This window comes from Sapajus apella, unplaced genomic scaffold (assembly GCF_009761245.1).
Source record: "Sapajus apella isolate SASKATOON/1434 unplaced genomic scaffold, GSC_monkey_1.0 scaffold70, whole genome shotgun sequence".
Classification (NCBI taxonomy): domain Eukaryota; kingdom Metazoa; phylum Chordata; class Mammalia; order Primates; family Cebidae; genus Sapajus; species Sapajus apella.
The window spans coordinates 7,348,720-7,368,644 of NW_022437010.1; the positions used below are offsets into that span (position 1 = coordinate 7,348,720).

At 37.6% G+C, this 19,925-nt stretch overlaps 1 protein-coding gene across 9 annotated transcripts in view; it reads right to left on the minus strand.

The window, feature by feature from the left end:
• Window positions 1-19,925, minus strand: part of PRPF4B (pre-mRNA processing factor 4B) — a 45,085-nt gene that overhangs the window by 5,019 nt on the left and 20,141 nt on the right. For 7 of the 9 annotated variants that reach the window (XR_004260370.1, XR_004260373.1, XR_004260372.1 and 4 more), the window contains exons 4-14: window positions 19,691-19,846; window positions 17,995-18,076; window positions 16,097-16,307; window positions 12,966-13,039; window positions 11,192-11,282; window positions 10,394-10,541; window positions 8,577-8,714; window positions 7,536-7,689; window positions 3,868-3,982; window positions 3,128-3,279; window positions 1,344-1,430 (exon numbers count right to left, since the gene is read on the minus strand). Coding sequence is in view for 1 of the 9 variants with exons in the window: in XM_032250057.1 (XP_032105948.1) it covers window positions 1,344-1,430; window positions 3,128-3,279; window positions 3,868-3,982; window positions 7,536-7,689; window positions 8,577-8,714; window positions 10,394-10,541; window positions 11,192-11,282; window positions 12,966-13,039; window positions 16,097-16,307; window positions 17,995-18,076; window positions 19,691-19,846 (1,408 nt within the window). In the remaining 8 variants the exon portion in view is untranslated. Of the gene's footprint in view, window positions 1-1,343; window positions 1,431-3,127; window positions 3,280-3,614; window positions 3,777-3,867; window positions 3,983-4,561; window positions 4,686-7,535; window positions 7,690-8,576; window positions 8,715-10,393; window positions 10,542-11,191; window positions 11,283-12,965; window positions 13,040-16,096; window positions 16,308-17,994; window positions 18,077-19,690; window positions 19,847-19,925 lie in introns of those variants that run through there. The other 2 variants (XR_004260374.1, XR_004260375.1) reach the window with 2 other exon arrangements.

A 19,925-nucleotide genomic window follows, 5' to 3' on the forward strand; every position in this document is an offset into this window, starting at 1 on the left:
AGCCTGAGCAACACTGCAAAACCTGTCTCTACTAAAAATACAAAAATTAGCTGGGTGTGGTGGCACACACCTGTAATCCCAGCTACTTGGGGGACTGAGGCATGAGAATTGCTTGAACCCAGGAGGCAGAGGTTGCAGTGAGCCAAGATTGCACCACTGTACTCCAGCCTGGGTGACAGAGTGAGGCTCTGACTCAAAAAAAAAAAAAAAAAAAAAAAAAAAAAAAAAAAAAAAAAAAAAAAATGGTGAAAAAGGTCAGGTTAGCAATGAAAACTAACAGTCAGCACTTGCTGTTTGCATTGTACTTTCCTTACCCTCAAGCAGTAAGTGATAGACATGTAAATAAGTTGATATCATGAAGTGTTATTAAGTGATCTGACAGAGGCATGATATAATGGGACAAAAATAAGAAAGTCATTACTTCAATCTGGGAGTTTTAGAAAGGCTCACACAGAACGTGTATTTCAGCTGAGGCTTGAAGCTGATACATTTTTTAGGGGGTTGAGGGTGAGGCAGCACAGAAAAAGACTAAGCTCAGGGAGGTCTATTAGCAAAGGCCCGGAAGTCTATTAGCAAAAGCGCAAAGGTCTGAACCAGCATGCCTTCTGGCCAAATGTGGAACGGTGGGCGTTTTGAATGTGCTGAAGAAGGAAAAACTGAAGAAGGCAGTTAGATTTGTCATTCTGAGGAACTTAAATATTATTTCAGAGGTAACAGGGAGCCAACAAAGGTTTTTAAGCAGGGACAGGAACATCAGATTTGTTTTCAGAAACATCACTCCAGCAGCAGTAAGAAAGCTGGATGGGAAGCCAGACCAGGAAAGTAATCCAAGGAAGATGTGATGAGGGCCTAAATATGACCCATAGAAGCAAACTCATTATGCTAGAAAAACTTTTTTTTTTTTTTTTGAGATGGAGTTTTGCTCCTGTTGCCCAGGCTGGAGTGCAATGGCACAATCTCGGCTCACCACAATCTCCGCCTCCTGGGTTCAAGTGATTCTCCTGCCTCCATCATGTGCCACCATGCCCAGCTAATTTTGTATTTTTAGTAGAGACGGGTCTCTCCAAGTTGGTCAGGCTGGTCAAACTCCTGACCTCAGTGATCCACTTGCCTCAGCCTCCCAAAGTGCTAGGCTTACAGATGTGAGCTACTGCGCACAGCCAGAAAAACATTTTAAAATCCCTTCATCTACCATGGCCTGATGTGCTTTATTTAGGAATTGGTCAACAGCAAAAAGCAAACATTTACTTTTGTGTTTTTTAATTCACAGCTCCTAGTATGAGTTCAGTATTCAATTAATTAACAATAAAATAACTATTGAATGCTGCATTTAAAACACTTACCCTCTCTGTTACTTTATCAACTTCTATGTACATGAAGTTGAGATTTTGATCAAAATGCTGATCTTTGAATACACCTTTTCGAATCATCTACAAAACAAAACAAGAACTTGGGTTTTGAACTATTATAAAACAGTCTGGCCTACTAACAATTTAATATACAACAAGTCAAAGAAGTATGTTATTTAGTCTCTGCAGGTTTGTTTGATCTCAGATTCCCTTGCTCCCAGGAATTGATTAACATCTTTGGAAAAGCAAATACAAACACTGTACCTAACACTACCTAATAACATGAAATTTTATCTGTCCAGGCAGTGACTTAAAACAACTTTAACATCAAATTGTGCTTTCACTATTTAAAATTGGAGATTCAACAAAGACTGTAAATTATTTGTTCCTAAAAATATTACAGAACTCAGGTTTTTTTCCTCCTTGGCAGTTAGGAAACCTAATTAATACTACTTTACAAATTACATGCCAATAGTCCCAATATGATACAGGTCAGACTTCATCAAAACAAACACCAACATAGCTCATTTTTATGAACTTATTCTTAAAAAAAAAAAAAAAAAAAAAACCAGTCCAACATAAAAGAATTTGGGCAATATGTAAAAATCAGCCTGATCAACATTGCAACTCCACCTCTACAAAAACATGAATTAGCTAGGTGTGGTGGCACATGCCTGTAGTCCCAGCTACACTGAGGCAGGAGAATTGCTTGAGCCCAGGGGTTCGGTTCGAGGCTGCAGTGGTAATTGTACTCCAGCCTGGGACACAGAGCCAGATCCAGTCTCAAAAACAAACAAAAAAAACCATTAAAAACTAAAAACCATACAGGCTTCGGACCTTTACAAAAAATGTGTACATTTTTTTTTCAGAAATTCAGCAAATAGGCTAACATCTTAAAAAGCTAAGTTATGGGCCAGGTGTGGTGGCTCACACCTGTAATCCCAGCACTTTGGGAAGCCGAGGCGAGTGGATCATGAGGTCAAGAAATCGAGACCATCCTGGCCAAGACGGTGAAACCCTGTCTCTATTAAAAAATACAAAAAAAATTAGCTGGGCGTGGTGTGCGCCTGTAGTCCCAACTACTTGGGAGGCTGAGGCAGAAGAACTGCTCGAACCCAGGAGGCGGAGACTACAGTGAACTGAGATTGTGTCACTGAACTCCAGCCTGGTGCCTGGTGACAGAACAAGACCCTGTCTCAAAAAAAAAAAAAAAAAAAAAAAGCTAAGTTATGGTCCTCAGACACTTTAATAAATGCCTAAAACTTTCTTGCTTCATGTTAAACAGAAACTAGCATTACAGCTGAAGTATCAAGGGTGAGTTAGAAAGATATTAAATAAATTTTCTTGGTAACTTCCTTTCCCAAGTAACCTCCAAACTTTAATAAATTAGTTAACATCAAGTTCCTCTTACAATATCTAATGTTCACCTATTCATTCTCTGACCACTAAGCACTTTCTTATATTTTACCTAACCCATCTACATCTTCTTCCATTCTGTCTTCCAAACATTTTAAAACTTTTACCAATAAGAATGTATCCCCAAAAATATTGCTGCTCTCTGTCCATAACTAAAAAAGTTCTATTATTAGCTCTTGGCTGATTAGAACCACTCATTTAAACACCAGAAAAAGGAAAGAACCTGAGCAATCATGATAGCCACCTACCCGCCTTTCTGAAAGTTTTGTTTTATAGTTAGTATGTGGTGAGCAAATGTCAGCAGTCTGTCAGTTTATAAGAAACTAAGAACTTAAAGAAGTAAGCTCATGCTAATGTCTTACCTTATTTGGCATCTTTCCTTTGAGATCCATCGCGAGCTTTAGCATATGGTTATTGGTTTTGCCAGGAAATAAAATTTTTCCAGTATAGAGTTCATATAAGGTGCAACCTACAGACCACATATCTATACCATAGTCATAGCTTTTACCTATAACTGAAAACAAAACAAAGTTTTAATATACAAAGATAAAGAAAATTGACTACTATTAAGTTTTATTTCCACTAATGAGGGGCTTCCTTAGCTTGGACTGTAACCACAATCTTAATGCCTTAGTTTGACAATTAGTTTTGTGTTCGTTCCCACTAATTCTTAATAGAGACTCAAAAACCTTAAGAAGTGGAGGTTTGGGGAGGAACTTAAAGGGCAAAAGAAAATATGTATTTCTTCTCTTTTCTCATTTTGCCTTTGGTGGAGGTGCTAGTCAGCCTCAACCAAGGCAACAGGAAAAAACAAAGGTCCCATACAATCCATAAATGTGATAATCAGACCTTGAATAATCAAGAGCAGTCTTCTAAAGTCGAGGATTTTCCACAACTGTTTTGCTACTCTTGCCCGACATGATCAAGACTCCTGTCACAACTACCTTCATTCCACCTGAGGAGGATGAACTTGCTATGGTTCCCTTCCTCATGAATGAACTCGTGCAGCTGCTGAAGTGTGATGGAAAACAGTGCTTAGATATTAAGTAAGCGGTTTCCACCACATATGATGGCCCAGGTCAAAGAACATTAAGAAACTTACTGATTTCAGGAGCACGATAAAATCTACTGACAAGATAAGGTGTTATGTCATTATCCGCAACATGTGAGGCCGACCCAAAATCGCAAAGCTTTAAAATAGTTTTTGATTCATTAACCTGCAAAACATTTTTTCAAAGGAATTTAATTCAAGCCAGGAATAATACAAATGAATGAAAATTACTGCTTTATTTTGAGAACAAAGACGCTCATTTAAAAATTCATTTTCTATTTATTTTCAATTCAATTTCCTAACTACGAAAAGTTAAGATATATCAAATATTCATTACAATGAGAAAAACTGTTTTCAGTGAGGAAACGTGAGATACCATAAAGTATATTTAATTTTAACAACTGCACTTTTAAAAGGGTGAGGTACTGAGAGAAAGATCCTAAATACCTGAATAAAGTCAAGTTTTATTACTAAGGAATCAGACTTAACTTTCAGTTGCCAGAGAATTAGGATGGCAATGAAAGCAGAAGGGTGATTCAGATTAAACTTGAACAAAAACATTTTTCAATTGAAGCTTGCTATATCATCCTAAATTTAGCAATCGCTTCCAGTCTAAAAAATATTAAATCCCTTAAATACAACGGTATTAGTCAAGAAAATGTTAAATATATCTGGAAAAACTGATAAACATGAACTCTGTATTAGTCATTTGTTTCTTTTTTCCTTTGTAAATACTTCAACATACACAGTAATAGTGACATCTGCTGAGAAAGGCTGGAGTTGCTCCCATGACTGCTGCCACTCATGAGTCAGAAGCATGTTCAGGATTAACAAGTGAAGATAATTCATATTCCAGAGTCCCTTCCCCCCTTCAAAAGAGACACACACAAATACCGAGTTGGAACTTGAACTTGGCCTACTGCTCCCACCCCAAAGCAACATAACATTTTAAATAGCCTTAGGCAGTCTTTATGGGGAGATTGGACTATTATAGATGATAGCCAGAATTAAGCTACTAATAGTAACAGAAACGATTATTTTTAACTTCCACATTGATTATCATTCTCTTCATTTTGGAAATCAGAAACGTAATTATCTTAGAAAAGTTTTTTAAAACTTTTTTTTTTTTTTTGAGATGGAGTCTCACTCTGTCACCCAGGCTGGAGTGCAATGGCACGATCTTGGCTCACTGCAACCTCCGCCTCCCAGGTTCAAGCGATTCTCCTGTCTCAGCCTCCCTAGTAGCTGGGATTACGGATATGTGCCACTGTGCCCAGCTAATTTTTGTATTTTTACTAGAGACGGGGTTGCACCATCTTGGCCAGGCTGGTCTCAAACTCCTGACCTTGTGATCCACCCACCTCCACCTCCGAAAGTGCTGGGATTACAGGCGTGAGCCACCGCGCCCAGCTTAAAACTTAGTTCAGGTACTTAAGCGGTTTCAATACTCACAGAAAACCTCAGAACCATTTTAAAATTAGAATCTATCAGTGGAACTCCTGGGCTGGCTATACTGCCTTAAATAACAGCAGGGTATCCACCCCGTATGCACTTCGGTTTGCTACACAACTTCTGCTCCTGTCATGAGGGATGTGGTACTTAAGCCACACTGAACCACGAGCTAAAGGCTTTGGAGTTTCATTAACAAAAATCAGCTCCATGTCACTGAGGTCTTATTTTTTTCTTCCCCAGGAAGAAAACACTTCTGAAATGTATGTAAAAACCTACACTAGTTTAGCAGTATGCTTTAAAACCAAGAGCTTCTATGACACTAGCAAATGTGTTATTCTTTAACCTCCACCATGGTTACAAAGGTACTAACTGTAAATGACCTTTTAAATTGAACATGTTAAAATAAATAAATAAATTGAACATGTTTTACATATTCTTTGACATGAACTATGTATTTCACAATTAAAAAACAAAAAATTGAGGTAAAAGTAAACCATGAAATTGGCCACACAAATTTACAATTCATTTTTAATGTACCTACCATTTCAGTGTAATTACTCAACTCCAAGTTACATTAGATAAACAATAATTCAGATCAAACATAAAAATGGAATGTACCTCATTACTAATGTGGTTGTCTGGAAGGAAATATTTTAATATATTAACAAAAAAGAAAAAGAGAAATATGAATTAAAGGGCTTACTTATTGATAAGAAGTCCTTAAACTAAAAAGTCCTTTAATTCAATCACCATTGTTTTAAGAATTTATTTTGGCCAAGCATGGGAGCTCACACCTATAATAATCCCAGCACTTTGGGAGGGTACAGGAGGACTGCTTGAGACCAGGACTTTGAGACCAGACAGGACAATACAGCAAGACCTCATCTCTAAAAAAATTTAAAAATTAAGTGTCACAGTGGCATGTTCCTGTAGGTAGTTCCAGCTACTGGGGAGGCTGAGGCAGGAGAACTGCTTGGGCCTAGGAGTTCGAAGTTACAGTGAGCCATTCGGCACCACTGCACTCTAGCCTAGGTGACAGAACAAGACCTTGCCTCAAAAAAAAAAAAAGAAAGAAAAAAGTATTTACTTTGTTACAGCTCAAACAGTTTCCAATAAAGGACACCTTACATGCTTAGTTTTTAGTCTTAAGGATCTCTCCTTGGTATCAACTGTAGAAGAGTTGATAAAGGAAACCCATTAAAAAAAAAAATGAAATGCAGGCTGTTACCAGCAGATAAGCTAGAATTCTCCAAGTTGTAAACACGCCCCAAACTGAAGGCCACAGAACAGGTGAAGAAATGGGTCCAGGGAAGAGTGTGTGTGTGCTTTAATCACATCACTATGATACTATTTATGTTTTTCAAAATTTCAAAAACACATACAACATAGTGAAATCTGCATGTTAACCACCAGTAGTTATTAGTTGAAGAGGATTAAAACTTCAAAAGGTGAGAACACATGGACACAGAGGGGGAACAATACACACTGGGGTCCATCAGAGGCTGGAGGGTGAGAGAAGGGAGAGGATGTGGAAAAATAATGATGGGTACTAGGCTTAATACCTGATGATGAAAATAATCTATACAACAAACCCTCCATGACAAAAGTTTACATATGTAACAAGCCTGCACGTGTACCCATGAACTTAAGAGTTAAAAAAATAAATAAATAAAAATAAAAAAACTTCAAAAGCGATGTCTTTCAATACAATACCTAACCACAACTGAGTTTTACTATGCTTGGGCCCCCAGGAGCCACAGCTTCTAAAGCAATAAAGAACAAAGAAGGAAAGAGTTACTACGAGGCACATTTTAGGCTCAACTCTGTACATCAGCTTAAGAGCAGTAATTCTCTTAAATTTTCCTAACTCCATTAGGAGTCAGGGAGCTATAAAATTAGCAAACAAAAAAGTACAAACACTCCTTATTTCAAAATAGCAACCTGTGCAGCTTTTTTTTAAGATAACAGAAGAAACCCACTATAACTACATTAAAGCATTCCAGGCTTTATGCATATTTTAAATCCATCAATCAAGAGGGAAAAAAAAAAAAAAAAGGACAATGGCACATTTCCTTTTTCTTCATACTTGTCAATAAAATTTCACTGTCCAATATCCAACAAAGGTAAAAATTATTAGTTATTTGAAATAGGTTATTAATATACCGACCTATGTTTCTAAGTGTCATTTCTCATAGTAATAATCAGATTGTTAGTAAGAAGTGATATAAAGTACAAGATGTGCAGGGCAGCCTGGCTGTTTGACTTACCAGGATATTGTCTGGCTTGATATCTGCATGTAGAATATTGCATCTTTTAAGGAGTTTCAATGCCAGGAACAACTGCTGACTATAGGATCTTACAGCTTTAATATGAAGACCAACATCTTTACCATATTTTTTTAACACTTCTCGTAAGTTCATACTTTTAGGAGAAAAAACAAAAACAAAAAAACAAAGCCGGAGTTAAAATGCAAAATGTAAATAAAAGAAGGCAAAAATATTTGCAAGCATAAAGTAAAATCAAGTGCAAAACACAAACAAAAATAGTTAAGAACCCACCTCCACATCTGACAAAGTATTTTATACTGGAATGAGAGCATATCAAATTGTATGTATATAACACAATTTGCCAATAAATTCAATTTTCTAAATAAGTAGGAAGAAAGATATGCAAGGTAAAACTCCCATTTCGATTTTAGAATAGACTCACATTTGAAAACACAACAAAGCCATGCTGTTAAAAATAAAAATCCCTTCCTTGAAGTACTTAATTTAAAAAAACTCTATTGACATACGGGCTACATTAAGAATACTGCCTGGTATATGGTATAGTCAACTAACGTTTGCAGATTCATGATTCAAGAGACTGTAAGCACAGTGGCTCGCACCTGTAACTCCAACACTCTGGGAGGCCAAGGTGGGCAGATAAATTGAGGTTAGGTGTTTGAGATCAGCCTGGCCAAGACGATAAAGCCCTGTCTCTACTAAAACTACAAACATTAGCCAGGTGTAGTGGTGTGCACCTGTAATCCCAGCTATTTGGGTGGCTGAGGCACGAGAATCACTTGAACCCAGGAAGCAGATGTTGCAGTGAGCCAAGATTGTGCCACCATACTCCAGGCTGAGCAACAGAGTGAGACTCTGTCACCAAAAAAAGGCTATCTGTTAACCAAAAGTTAAAGAACAAAAACCAGAGCTGTGTGGAAAAAACAAATCAAAGACCCAAAAATCTGTCACAGCGTTTATCCAAAATGAGGTGGTAAAGATGAAGTTAAATTTTCAGTTTAATGCATAGTTTTGAAATTGTACCTGAGAGGCTCGAATACGAGACAAAGATGCTGTTTGTGATAGAAATGCCTGAAGAGTCGCAGACAATGAAATTTGTCATCAGGATCAGCATCATTAAGTTTTTTCAAGAACTCTAGCTCTTTTAAACCAGTCTTTTGCCTAAAATGAAATATAAAATTGAATAAATACAGAATTGAGGAGATATATACTTGCTAGCCCCAGTGTGATGATCAGGTGACGTGTGGGAGGAGTCTGTATATTTTTAAATACTAATAAATCTACTGAGAAATAACGTCTCTATGTATCATTCACATACTTTATATTTAGTCAATTATTATCATAAATTTCCAAAATAATCAATGCACAAAACAGAAACACTGAGGAACAAACCCACCTTTATTTTGATTTTTTAAAAATTTTGATTTTGTGTGAAGGAAAATCAATCTTGTAATTCTATTCCAAAACAGGCTGGGTGCAGTGGCTCATGCCTGTAATCCCAGCACTTTGGGAGGCTGAGGAGGGTGGATCACTTGAGGTCAGGAGTTAAAGACCAGTCTGGCCAACATGGTGAAACCTCATCTCTACTAAAAATACAAAAGTTAGCCAGGCATGGTGGCAGGCCAGCTACTCAGGAGGCTGAAGGAGGAGAATGGCTTGAACCCAGGAGGCAGAGGTTGCCGTGAGCCAAGATCATACCACTGCACTCCAGGCTGGGTGACAGAACAAAACTGCATCAAAAAAAATTGTAGTAATGGATGCCTTATCAAATTTTAACACTTGGTTATCTGAGGAAATTCTGGTTATAATTTGTCAAAAGCTATATTTATAGTGAGCAGCTAATAAATATGGAAGTTGGGGCTTCCTATCAAAACAAGGCGCTTTCTAAGCCTAAGGCAATCTAAACTTAACACTTACTTCACTTCAAAAACATTAAGTTGATTTTAATACCAGCTCAGTGTGTGGTATTAAAAGAGTAAGGTAATTATTTTATTGGAGGAAAACAGCAATAATTAATAATTTAAAAAAAAGACGGATTCTAGCAGGGCACAGTGGTGAGCATTTGTAATCCCAGCTACGCAGGAGGCTAAGGCAGGAGAATCACTTGAACCCGGGAAACAGAAGTTGCAATGAGCCCAGATCAGCCCACTGCACTCCAGCCTGGGTGACACAGCAAGACTCCATCTCTAGAAAAATAAAATAAAATAAATAAAAAGACAGATTCTCTTCACTCTGATAAATTTTCACTTTTTTGCAGGTCACCATAGTGACAGCTAATCAATATGATTTTTTCATTTCTCAACTCGTCTTAAAGCAAAGGATGGTAAAAGACAGGCAATAGAAGGAAGGAGTTGTTATCAGTGCACACAGTAGGTACTAAAATGCACTGAAATGAATTAAAAATAATCAGCTTATTGTTCTAGTACATACATATAACATATGGCTATAATTTTAAAATCCAGTCAAAAACAACTGTTTCTGTTACTTTATAATTGCAATACTTGTTTTACACATTGTATCACGTATCACACTTTAAAAAAATAGTTTAAGGCCAGGCACGGTGGCTCACATCTGTAATCCCAGCACTTTGGGAGGCCGAGAGTTCGAGACCAGCCTGACCAATACGGTGAATGAAACCCCATCTCCACCAAAAGTAGAAAAATTAGCCGGCCATGGTGGCATGTGCCTATAGCCCCAGCTACTCCGGAGGCTGAGGCAGGAGAGTCACTTAAACCCGGGAGGCCTGGGCGACAGAGCGAGACTCCATCTCAAAAAAAAAAAAAGTTTATCTCTAAATATCTGCATTGTTGAAGGTTTCATCACACATCTTCGGAACTTACATGAGCTCATTGTTTCTGATGATCTTTACAGCCACTTCTTGGTTGGCTCTTGCATTATCTCTGGCTCGTACAACATTACTGAATACACCTTGCCCGGTGTAGCCATACACATTGTAACGCTTATCTAGGACTTCACCTATGTTCACACCTTAAAAAGCAAATTAAAAAATTAGAATTCAGACTATAATAAACAGAATCAGAAAGTAGGAACTACAGTGCAGTCACTTAAAGATTGTGTTAAATCTCTACTATTTGGTTTCCTAGACACAATGGAGAATCAAAGTCATGTCTCCACTGACTCACTCTATCACAGTGTGGTTGGAAGATGCATGTCCACTTCAGATCACTAGAAGAGTTTCCTGTTGTCCTAACAACTGCCTACAATTTTAACACTGAGTAGGGAAGAAATGTGCTGCCTGGAGTTTTCCCAGTTGTAGTTCTGCATGACAAACACTGCATGACTGGCATCCAAAGTTTCCTGTTTGTCGTTTTTCTTGGTTTCAGATCAAGATGAGTAAGTGACATATCCCCTCCTTCTGAAGGATTATCTCATGGCTGAAAATAACTTTGAACAGATTTAGGTTGTACTTCAAGACTTTACCTCACCTCAATTTGTGATGCTTCTGGGCTGCTTATAGAATACACGACTTCGTGCAGCTGTTGGGTGTGCCACACTTTTTAAGCAATGGCACTGTGATGTGATTTTTCAGAGCTGTCCAATAATGTGATTGCATCATGCAGCGTGCTTTTGCAAGGTGTTACAATGAACTCTAAAGTTAATATAAAACGCGAACTTACGATAATAGCCTTCTGCATCAGTCCAGTTATCTCTGAGGTTGGGATTCTCTTTGAAATCTTTTCCAATGCCAGCGGCCCGAAGACGAGCACTCTGAAATTAAAGAGGCAACATGAACAGTTTACCCACTTGTCAGACATTTAAAGCCCCTCCTTTAAAACACAAAGGGTAGGCCAGGAGCAATGGCTCACACCTGTAATCCCAGCACTTTCTGAGGTGGTGGTGGGTGGATCATGAGGTCAGGAGTTTGAGACCAGCCTGGCCAAAATGATGAAACCCCATAAAACAGAAAAATTAGCTGGGTGTGGTGACAGGCGCCTACAATCTTAGCTACTCAGGCGGCTGAGGCAGGAGAACTGCTTGAACCCGGAAGGCAGAGGCTTGCAAAGGGTAACCCCAGATATAACTTAATAAAAGCATTTTATTCCAAATTAAGTAAATTCTTACTATCACTTCTGTAAATCCAACCTAGCTGAGACATAAAACCTTAGTCTCTTGATTCAAAGTGACACTCAAGAAAAAACAAAACAAAACAAAAAAACTGCCCGACTGGGTAGCACGGTGACACCTCTTCTCTACTTAAAAAAAAAAAAAAAAAAAAAAAAAAAAAAAAAAAAAAAAAAGCCAGGTGTAGTGGCTCGTGTCTGTAGTCCCAGCTACTTGGTAGGCTGAAGCAGGAAGATCGACTACGCGGAGTGCAAGGCTGCATGCAGTGAGCCATGATCTCGCTACTGCACTCCACACTTTAGTCTGGGACAGAGCGAGACCCTATCTCAAAACAAAAGAGAAAAAAGGGAAAAGAATTCAAAACCAGATACAATTTTGTATAGCTGTTATACCATTTGCGTTTTTCCCATGTGGCTGCACTAGTTGAAACTATGTGGATAACTGAAAAATAAGAGTATGTGGTACTTCTGAAGATTCTTTATTGGACCTTACTCTCTGATACCCAGAAGATCCTTCAATATCAACCAAGCAAATGACCACTGACACCATAATTGGCTTAATACTCATTTCGTCCTCTCCTAATTCATCCATATGTTGGTGTTCCTGTTTCTGTGTGTGTGTACGCCTACATATATATGATTATTTCTCTTATCCCATTTCTATTTTCCTTTGTTTATTTTCCCTACCTCTTTTATGAAGGCCTCATATTTCTCATGTCCTTTGAAATTTATATTGAAAATGTCCCTACGTTTGACTGTGTTTATAGTTTAAGACTTTTCCAACATAAGGCATAGATAAAAATTTATGAAATAAAATGGCTAAATCAGCAAAATTTCTTAATATACTCCTTTTAACATTTCCAATTCTTCAATAAGTTCTATTAAACTCCAAATCTTTCAGTTCTCAATAACCTTTTAATACATATAGAGGTCCCAAAGCAGAGTCTATTCTAATAAAGACCTAAAAAATATTGGTATCTCATCTCACCTAACTACCACATGTATGTGTATGTATTTAAATATACAATACTGTACAAACAACTACATATTTGAGTCATTTGGTGTTTGACTTTTTTTTATAAAAATAAAAAATAAAAATAAAGCTCTCAAACAGTTCTGCCATACTTCTCTTAAAATTTTTGACAATAATTTCAGAAGATGCAAAACTAGTAGAGTTTTCAGATACCTTTCACCTACACTGTTCAAAATATTTATTACATCTGTTTTATCCTTCTTTCTCTGTGTGTATATACACACACCCATATATGTTATATTTTTTCCTGTTTAACAGGAACAATTATTTAAAATTAAATAATTTAAAATTACTTACATCAAAATACGCAGCAAACATATCATCAGATTCTGTAAACATATCAGGTGCCAACAACTTCTTTTGAGATGAACCTTAAAGGAAATTAGCATTAATGTTTGAAAAGTAAAGAGACAATTTAAAACACAAAATTAGGAACAGAAACTCACTCACAGTAATTCAAACTTTTCTGCCCTCTTGCACATCAGTTTCCCAATAGTATTCGATTTAGAATCACTTTATTAACATTTAAGATACATAAAGCTATTCACCTTTAGTAACAGAATGCATTTCAAAAAACTGAAAGACTGGGTGGGCGTGGTGGCTCACACCTGTAATCCCAGCACTTTGGGAGGCTGAGGCGGGTGGAATACCTGAAGTTAGGAGTTTGAGACCAGCCTGGCCAACAAGGCAAAACCCTATCTCTACTAAAAATATAAAAATTAGTCAGGCATGGTGGCAGGTGCCTGTAATCCCAGCTACTTGGGAGGCTAAGACAGGAGACTTGCTGGAACCCAAAACAGAGGCTGCAGTGAGCCAAGATCACACCACTCCACTCTATCCTGGGTGACAGCGAGACTCCAGCTCAAAAAAAAAAAAAAAAAAAAAAAAAAAAAAAAAAAAAAAAAGTTGAAGGACCTAATGTTAACTTTTACTATTCTTAGTTTAAATGAATAAGCTAATAGCTAACGATGACTTTATGTTAAAATAAAAGTTCACCGGCCAGGCGTGGTGGCTCAAGCCTGTAATCCCAGCACTTTGGGAGGCCGAGGCGGGTGGATCACGAGGTCAAGAGATCGAGACCATCCTGGTCAACATGGTGAAACCCCGTCTCTACTAAAAATACAAAAAATTAGCTGGGCATGGTGGTGCATGCCTGTAGTCCCAGCTACTGAGGAGGCTGAGGCAGGAGAATTGCCTGAACCCAGGAGGCAGAGGTTGCGGTGAGCCGAGATTGCGCCATGGCACTCCAGCCGGGTAAGAAGAGTGAAACTCCGTCTCAAAAAAAAAATAAAAAAATAAACAAAAAATAAAAGTTCACCTTTAAAAAATGTTATCTGCACCTTAAAAATCTCAAAAGGTTAATATTTCCACCATAGATACAGATCTCTAGGTATCTTTCCCTTAAAAAGTCCAATAATCCCATAAAAAACTAAAAAAGGCAAAAAGAGTTTCTAGAAAAAAAATCCAGTAGCTTTACCCATATGAACGCATGCTCATTATCACTTACATTAAGGAAAGGCAAATTAAACAATGAGGTATCAATTTCTGATCTCTGATACTAGCTAAAAATCCAAAAGTACAATAACATTCTGTTAACAAGACTCTGGATAAACAAGCACTCAGAAAGATGGCAAAATGGTATAACGCTTATGAAAGAGAGAAATTTAGCAATATATAGCAAAATTATGTATTCACTCCCTTTTCTGACCCAGCAATCCTACTTCTAGGGAACTATCCTAAAATGCAGAAGCCAAGAATTAATGAAAGACTTAATGCACAATGCCATTATAATCAGTACCCAATGAACAGCCAAAAACTGGACACAATTCAAGTATCATCAGAAGTCTGACTGAATAAACTATGGCACAGCCTATAAAGGAAAAAAAGATGATTCCTAAAAATCAAAAGCAAATGAATATAAACCTAAACCTATCAAATTTGTGACATACCACACAGAGGATTATTTCAACTGATCTTAGACAGAGAATTGTGCCTATACACCTTAGAATGTATCCTAACAACAAAAAGAACCACTGAAATTTTAAGCCACATTTAGTACATTTAGTAACAATAATCATATTGATGTCTTTATGTGTACAAAAGTTTCAAAATAACCTACGGGTAATCATGTTATTAAGAGCTAAATTTTTCACTGTAATAGAAGAGATAAAAATATAAAATCTTAAATAAACCCCTGTAATCTCAATTTTGAATTGGTAATATCTGTGTAAACTCCTCCTTTACAAAAGAGTACCTGCTTCCTAACTGTGTCCAGTGAAAAGGCCCAGAAATAACAGACACTAGTAAGTGTCCTGTGATGTCTAAATGGCATTTCCTATTAAATGAAACCAGGGATCCTTGGAGAAACAGCTGATTCTGCTCTGCACAGGACATGAACAAGATATAGCATCTTGCTAGAACAGGAATCAGCAAACTGTATACAGACTGTGGGCCAAATCTAGCTGGCTGCTTCTTTCTGTATGGCCTATTTTTACATTTCTAAGTGTTCATGGGGGAAAAAAAATAGAATACTTTGTGGTAAGTGAAAATTAGATGAAATTCAAATTTCAGTGTCAAATTTTTTTTTTGGAACATAGCCATGTTCATTCATCAATGTACTGTCTGTAGCAGGTTCTGCCCTCCAACCTACATGGAACTATAGAGGGAAAAGGCCAATAAAATTACTAAAGGCTCAACTATTTACTACCTGATCTCTTAGACAAAAAGTTTGCTGGCTCCTGTTCTAGAAAGTAAGAAAGCTATATTCAATACTAAAGGGCTGGGCCAAAAGGACATGAGACATCAACTAAAGGGGCTCCTTTCTCCAGCCCAGTTAGACCAATTTGAGATTCAGAAAGAAAAATAACAGCACTGGATAGAAACACATCAAGTACATAGTGACACCAAATGATGAACACCTAACAAAACAGTCAAGTTCTCATTAGTTATCTCTGGAGGTTGCTAGGGCACCAATTCTATTCTAGTCTACAAACTGGTAAATAAAGAAAATAATAAACGTGTTTACCCTGCCTTTCCTGTACAAACTATCTTTTGGGGTAACCAAAAAGCAGAAACCTCTTCTTTTATTTAATGTTTTTAAACATTAATGTTATCTTACAGAGATACAAACAACTATTTACAGGTGAAATAAAATCATAATTGGATTTACTTTAAAACAGCAAGCAAAACAAAAGGTAATGAATTATGTGGGAATCAGTATACTATTCAGGATACGTGAATAAAAACACATTTATAGAGAACATCCATAAAAGCATATTTAATATATTATTGCGATATTTAGCAGAAGCAACATGTTTATCCCTTTTTCTTTTCCCCAATCCCATCCCAAATAAGGTCTCTTATTATAAAGTTATAGAGCTAAAATTTCAGAGAACAGTGTCGCCAGGAGAAAAATAAATCTCACTCACCATTATTCTGTTCAACTGTCATTAGATTATGCTTGGCTTTCACTGAGGCTTCAAATGTATCAACATTTTCCCGTTCATACTCTTTAACATCAGCAGCTACTCGCTCCAGAATGTCATCTGGAGAAGGTGATCGTGTTCTCGTACTGCTCTGGGGGCTGCTTGGTTCAGATGGCACAGACATATTGCTATCTTCAGCAAGATATTTATATTTCTGCAATAACAATACAGAAAAGAATGCTTTCATAAAGTCTGATGCTATCCAAATACACTCATTTGCTAAGACTTGCTACAACAAAAAGTTAAGAGAAAGTATCAAATAATGTAAAAAAACCCGAAAGGTATTTATACTTTGGTTCAATCAGATCCCTTATGTAACTTCTAAATTCACAAAAATCTAAAAAACTTTTTTTTCTTTTAAAGATGGGGTTTCACCATGTTGGTCAGGCTGGTCTTGAACTCCCAACCTCAGGTGATCGCCTGCCTTGGCCTCCCAGAGTGCTGGGATTATAGGCGTGAGCCACCGCGCCCGGCCAAAAGTTTTTCTTTGTTTGGTGTTTATTCATCAGGTGGCAACATGTGACCTGATCAGATGAGATGCCATTTATTGTCTTCTTTTCTCCTCAGTGTAACTATTATAGCATGCCTCACTGTAGAAATGTCAATGTGTCTGACGATGGAGTCTGAGGCAGACCCCACTGATGGCACAAAATCATATAATAGGTGTGCCATATCACCTTTCTAAAACTCAAAAATGTCTGAGTTCCGAAGCACATCTGGCCCCCAAGGATTGGAGGTAAGGGACTGTGGACGTGGGCAAGAACAAAAAAAGATTCATCCACATCTTCAGGGATATCAGTTTGTCTGTTTATTTATTTTGAGACACAGTTTCACTCTTGTTGCCCAGGCTAGAGTGCAACGGTGTGATCTCGGCTCACCACAAACTCCACCTCTCTGGTTCAAGTGATTCTCCTGCCTCACTCTACTGAGTAGCTGGGATTATAGGCATGCGTCACCATGGCCGGCTAATTCTGTATTTCTAGTAGAGAAAAGGTTTCTCCATGTCTGTCAGGCTGGTCTCGAATTCCCAGCCTCAGGTAATCCACCGACCTCGGTTCCCAAAGTGCTGGGATTACAGGTGTGAGCTACTGCACCCGGCCTGATATCAGTTTATTAACAACAATTTTACCAGTGTCCCAGAAAAATAAGCTTCCCCTCGGAATTAGTTTTGCCCTACTTCCTTTCTGGTGATGCAAGTTCTGTCCTTCACGCCAATGTGGCATACTGATACCTGAGTTATGGTTTGCTATGTGTGTTTAGGTAAGCTGCCACAGCTGTTTTCTCCTTGTCTTCTGACTAAGGAAGAGCTGACAACTTTCCAAGTCACCAAGCCTTATAATTAAATGACTCTATCAAGATCTTTATACAACATTCTTTCCCCACCCAATCTTCTTCATCATCTGGCTCTAGTCTTAAAATTATTTTTCAAATGTTTCATTTAAATCACCATATTCACATTACGAAACTTGCCATTAAGACACTATTTTATTCACATAGTAACATTTATAATTTTTTGCTAAATGAAATTCCTCCAGTTTATTCTGTACTCATATGTGTTCATTAACTTAAAAAGAAAGCAAACTTCAAATTCTCGTGTCTTACAGAAGAGGTTTATATCAGATATGTTATAAACAACCACAATTCTATGTATAACCAACAAAGAGCAACCATCTCAGTCTCAGTAAATAAAAAAATGATCATTTTTTCAAATCTGATGAAGATAATATTATATATACTCTCCTTCGCTAAGGACTCGATCAACTGTTTTTAAGGTCACTTTTTTGCTAAAGCAAAAAAATATTTCACTACAATGAAGATTATTTTTCACTAAAATCACATACCTGAACAATTGCTTGCCTTTGGATTCTTCTCTGTTCTATTAGGGCTTCTTCATCTTCTTCCTCCACATCAAAGTCTTCAAGGCTGAAAGAAAAATTCAAACATTCTTAGAGATTCTAAAACCATATCCCTTATACATTTTAAAGTGAAAGACAGGAAAATGTAGATATCAGTAAGTTAAAGCAAAAGTCGTAAGTCCTATTACTCTTATTTCCAAACCATCTCAGTTAACTGCCTGGTTTGGAATGCAGGGAAGTCATCTAACCTTTGTTTAAGTCTTCTTCTCATCTATTTCATGGCACCAAAAATGGGAATAAAAGAAATAACTCCAGGTTTGCAAAAGTTACCACTAGTTTTTCCATGACCTTAGCAAAGTCACTTTACCTCCCTAGCCTCAGTTTTCTCACCTATAAAACAATGGCAAGGATAAATAAATTGCTACCTTTTCTGGATGTCAGAACCACCTGAAAGCTCAAGAAAGCTACACCCGTATTTCCCCATCAAAAATGTATATGCAAATATGTGCATCTAATCTGAAGGGGAACGTGGCTTTACTCTGATACATTGCCCCCAACCCTCTGCACTTATCCCTCAAAGACCACTTCCACAATCTTTATGATCCTTCCCAGTGCAACTTTTTCTATGATACTATCGGATGCACAGGAATATTCTTGCATATGAATATGCAGTGAAGAATATACAGACATTTGTAAGGACTCTGCATATCTGAAGACTATGCAGATATTCTTCACTGCAAAAGAATAGGCAAACTGCATTCTGATTATATCAGAATCTATGTAGACTGCCCTTCCCCCACCCGGCTTTCTTAATCACCTGCTTTTAATTAAGGTTTTTCATCCTTACCAAGATTTGTTTTTTGATATGGATAGTTGTGTGCGTGTGTGTGTGTGTGGGGGGATACCCTGTGCATTGTAGAACGCGTTATCTCTGGCCTCTAGCCAGCAGATGATAAGAAATGTCCTCTGACATGTCCCATGGAGGTAAATAACCTCCTGTTGAGAATGGCTCTAGATTTGTCCCATTTATTTTTGAGATATTCTACCTAGACAATCAAGTTTGCATTTTATTTATTTATGAGACAGGGTCTCACTCTTTTGGCTCAGGCTGGAGTGCAGCGGTGTGATCACAGCTCACCGAAACCTCCTCCTACCAGGCTCAAGCAATCCTTTCACCTCAGGCCTCCTGACTACAGGCGTGTGACACCAGGCCCGGCTAATTTTTGTAGAAACAGGGAAAAATGTCCCCGTTATTTTATTAGACGCTTCAAATGTTTCTACATTTTCACATTGTAACAAGGACACCCACCACAAAATAGCAATTGCAAAGTATGTATCATCTGACACAAACTCAAAGGTCTAAACTTTTACAGGATATTCCTCCCGAAATCTGTTAACTTGAGCTGGCAGGACTAATGTATGTGTTGTTCATAATAAAAACAAAGGGTAGGCTCACAATAAAATGAAGGCCCAATATTCACTCCAGCCAAAGCTGAAACCCTAAATTCAGAAAACCACTAATTCTGTGATACAACCTACACAATATTCACAAAAGATTAACTTTTAAATTTAGAGCCAAATTAATGGAACCATTCATGATATTTAGGTGGAAACGATTTCCAAGTCAAATAAGACTTCTCTAAACTGGAAAAATGAAGTTATGGGAAAGTTCTAGTCTTACTTATCATCAGACGAAGATTCCTGCTCAACTTTCATTCCTTCAGAAAGACTTCCTTTAAATTTATCTTCCTTTACTTTGCTTCGGCTTCTTCGTCTACGACCACCCCGTGATCGGGACCGCCTTCGCAAGCGTGATCTGCTCCTCCGACCTCTGTCCCTATTTAAAGGAGAAAAAAGACAGGTATGTTTTTTTTTAAATGTCACTTCAAGTGGGAAAAGGCATGCATGTGTGGGCA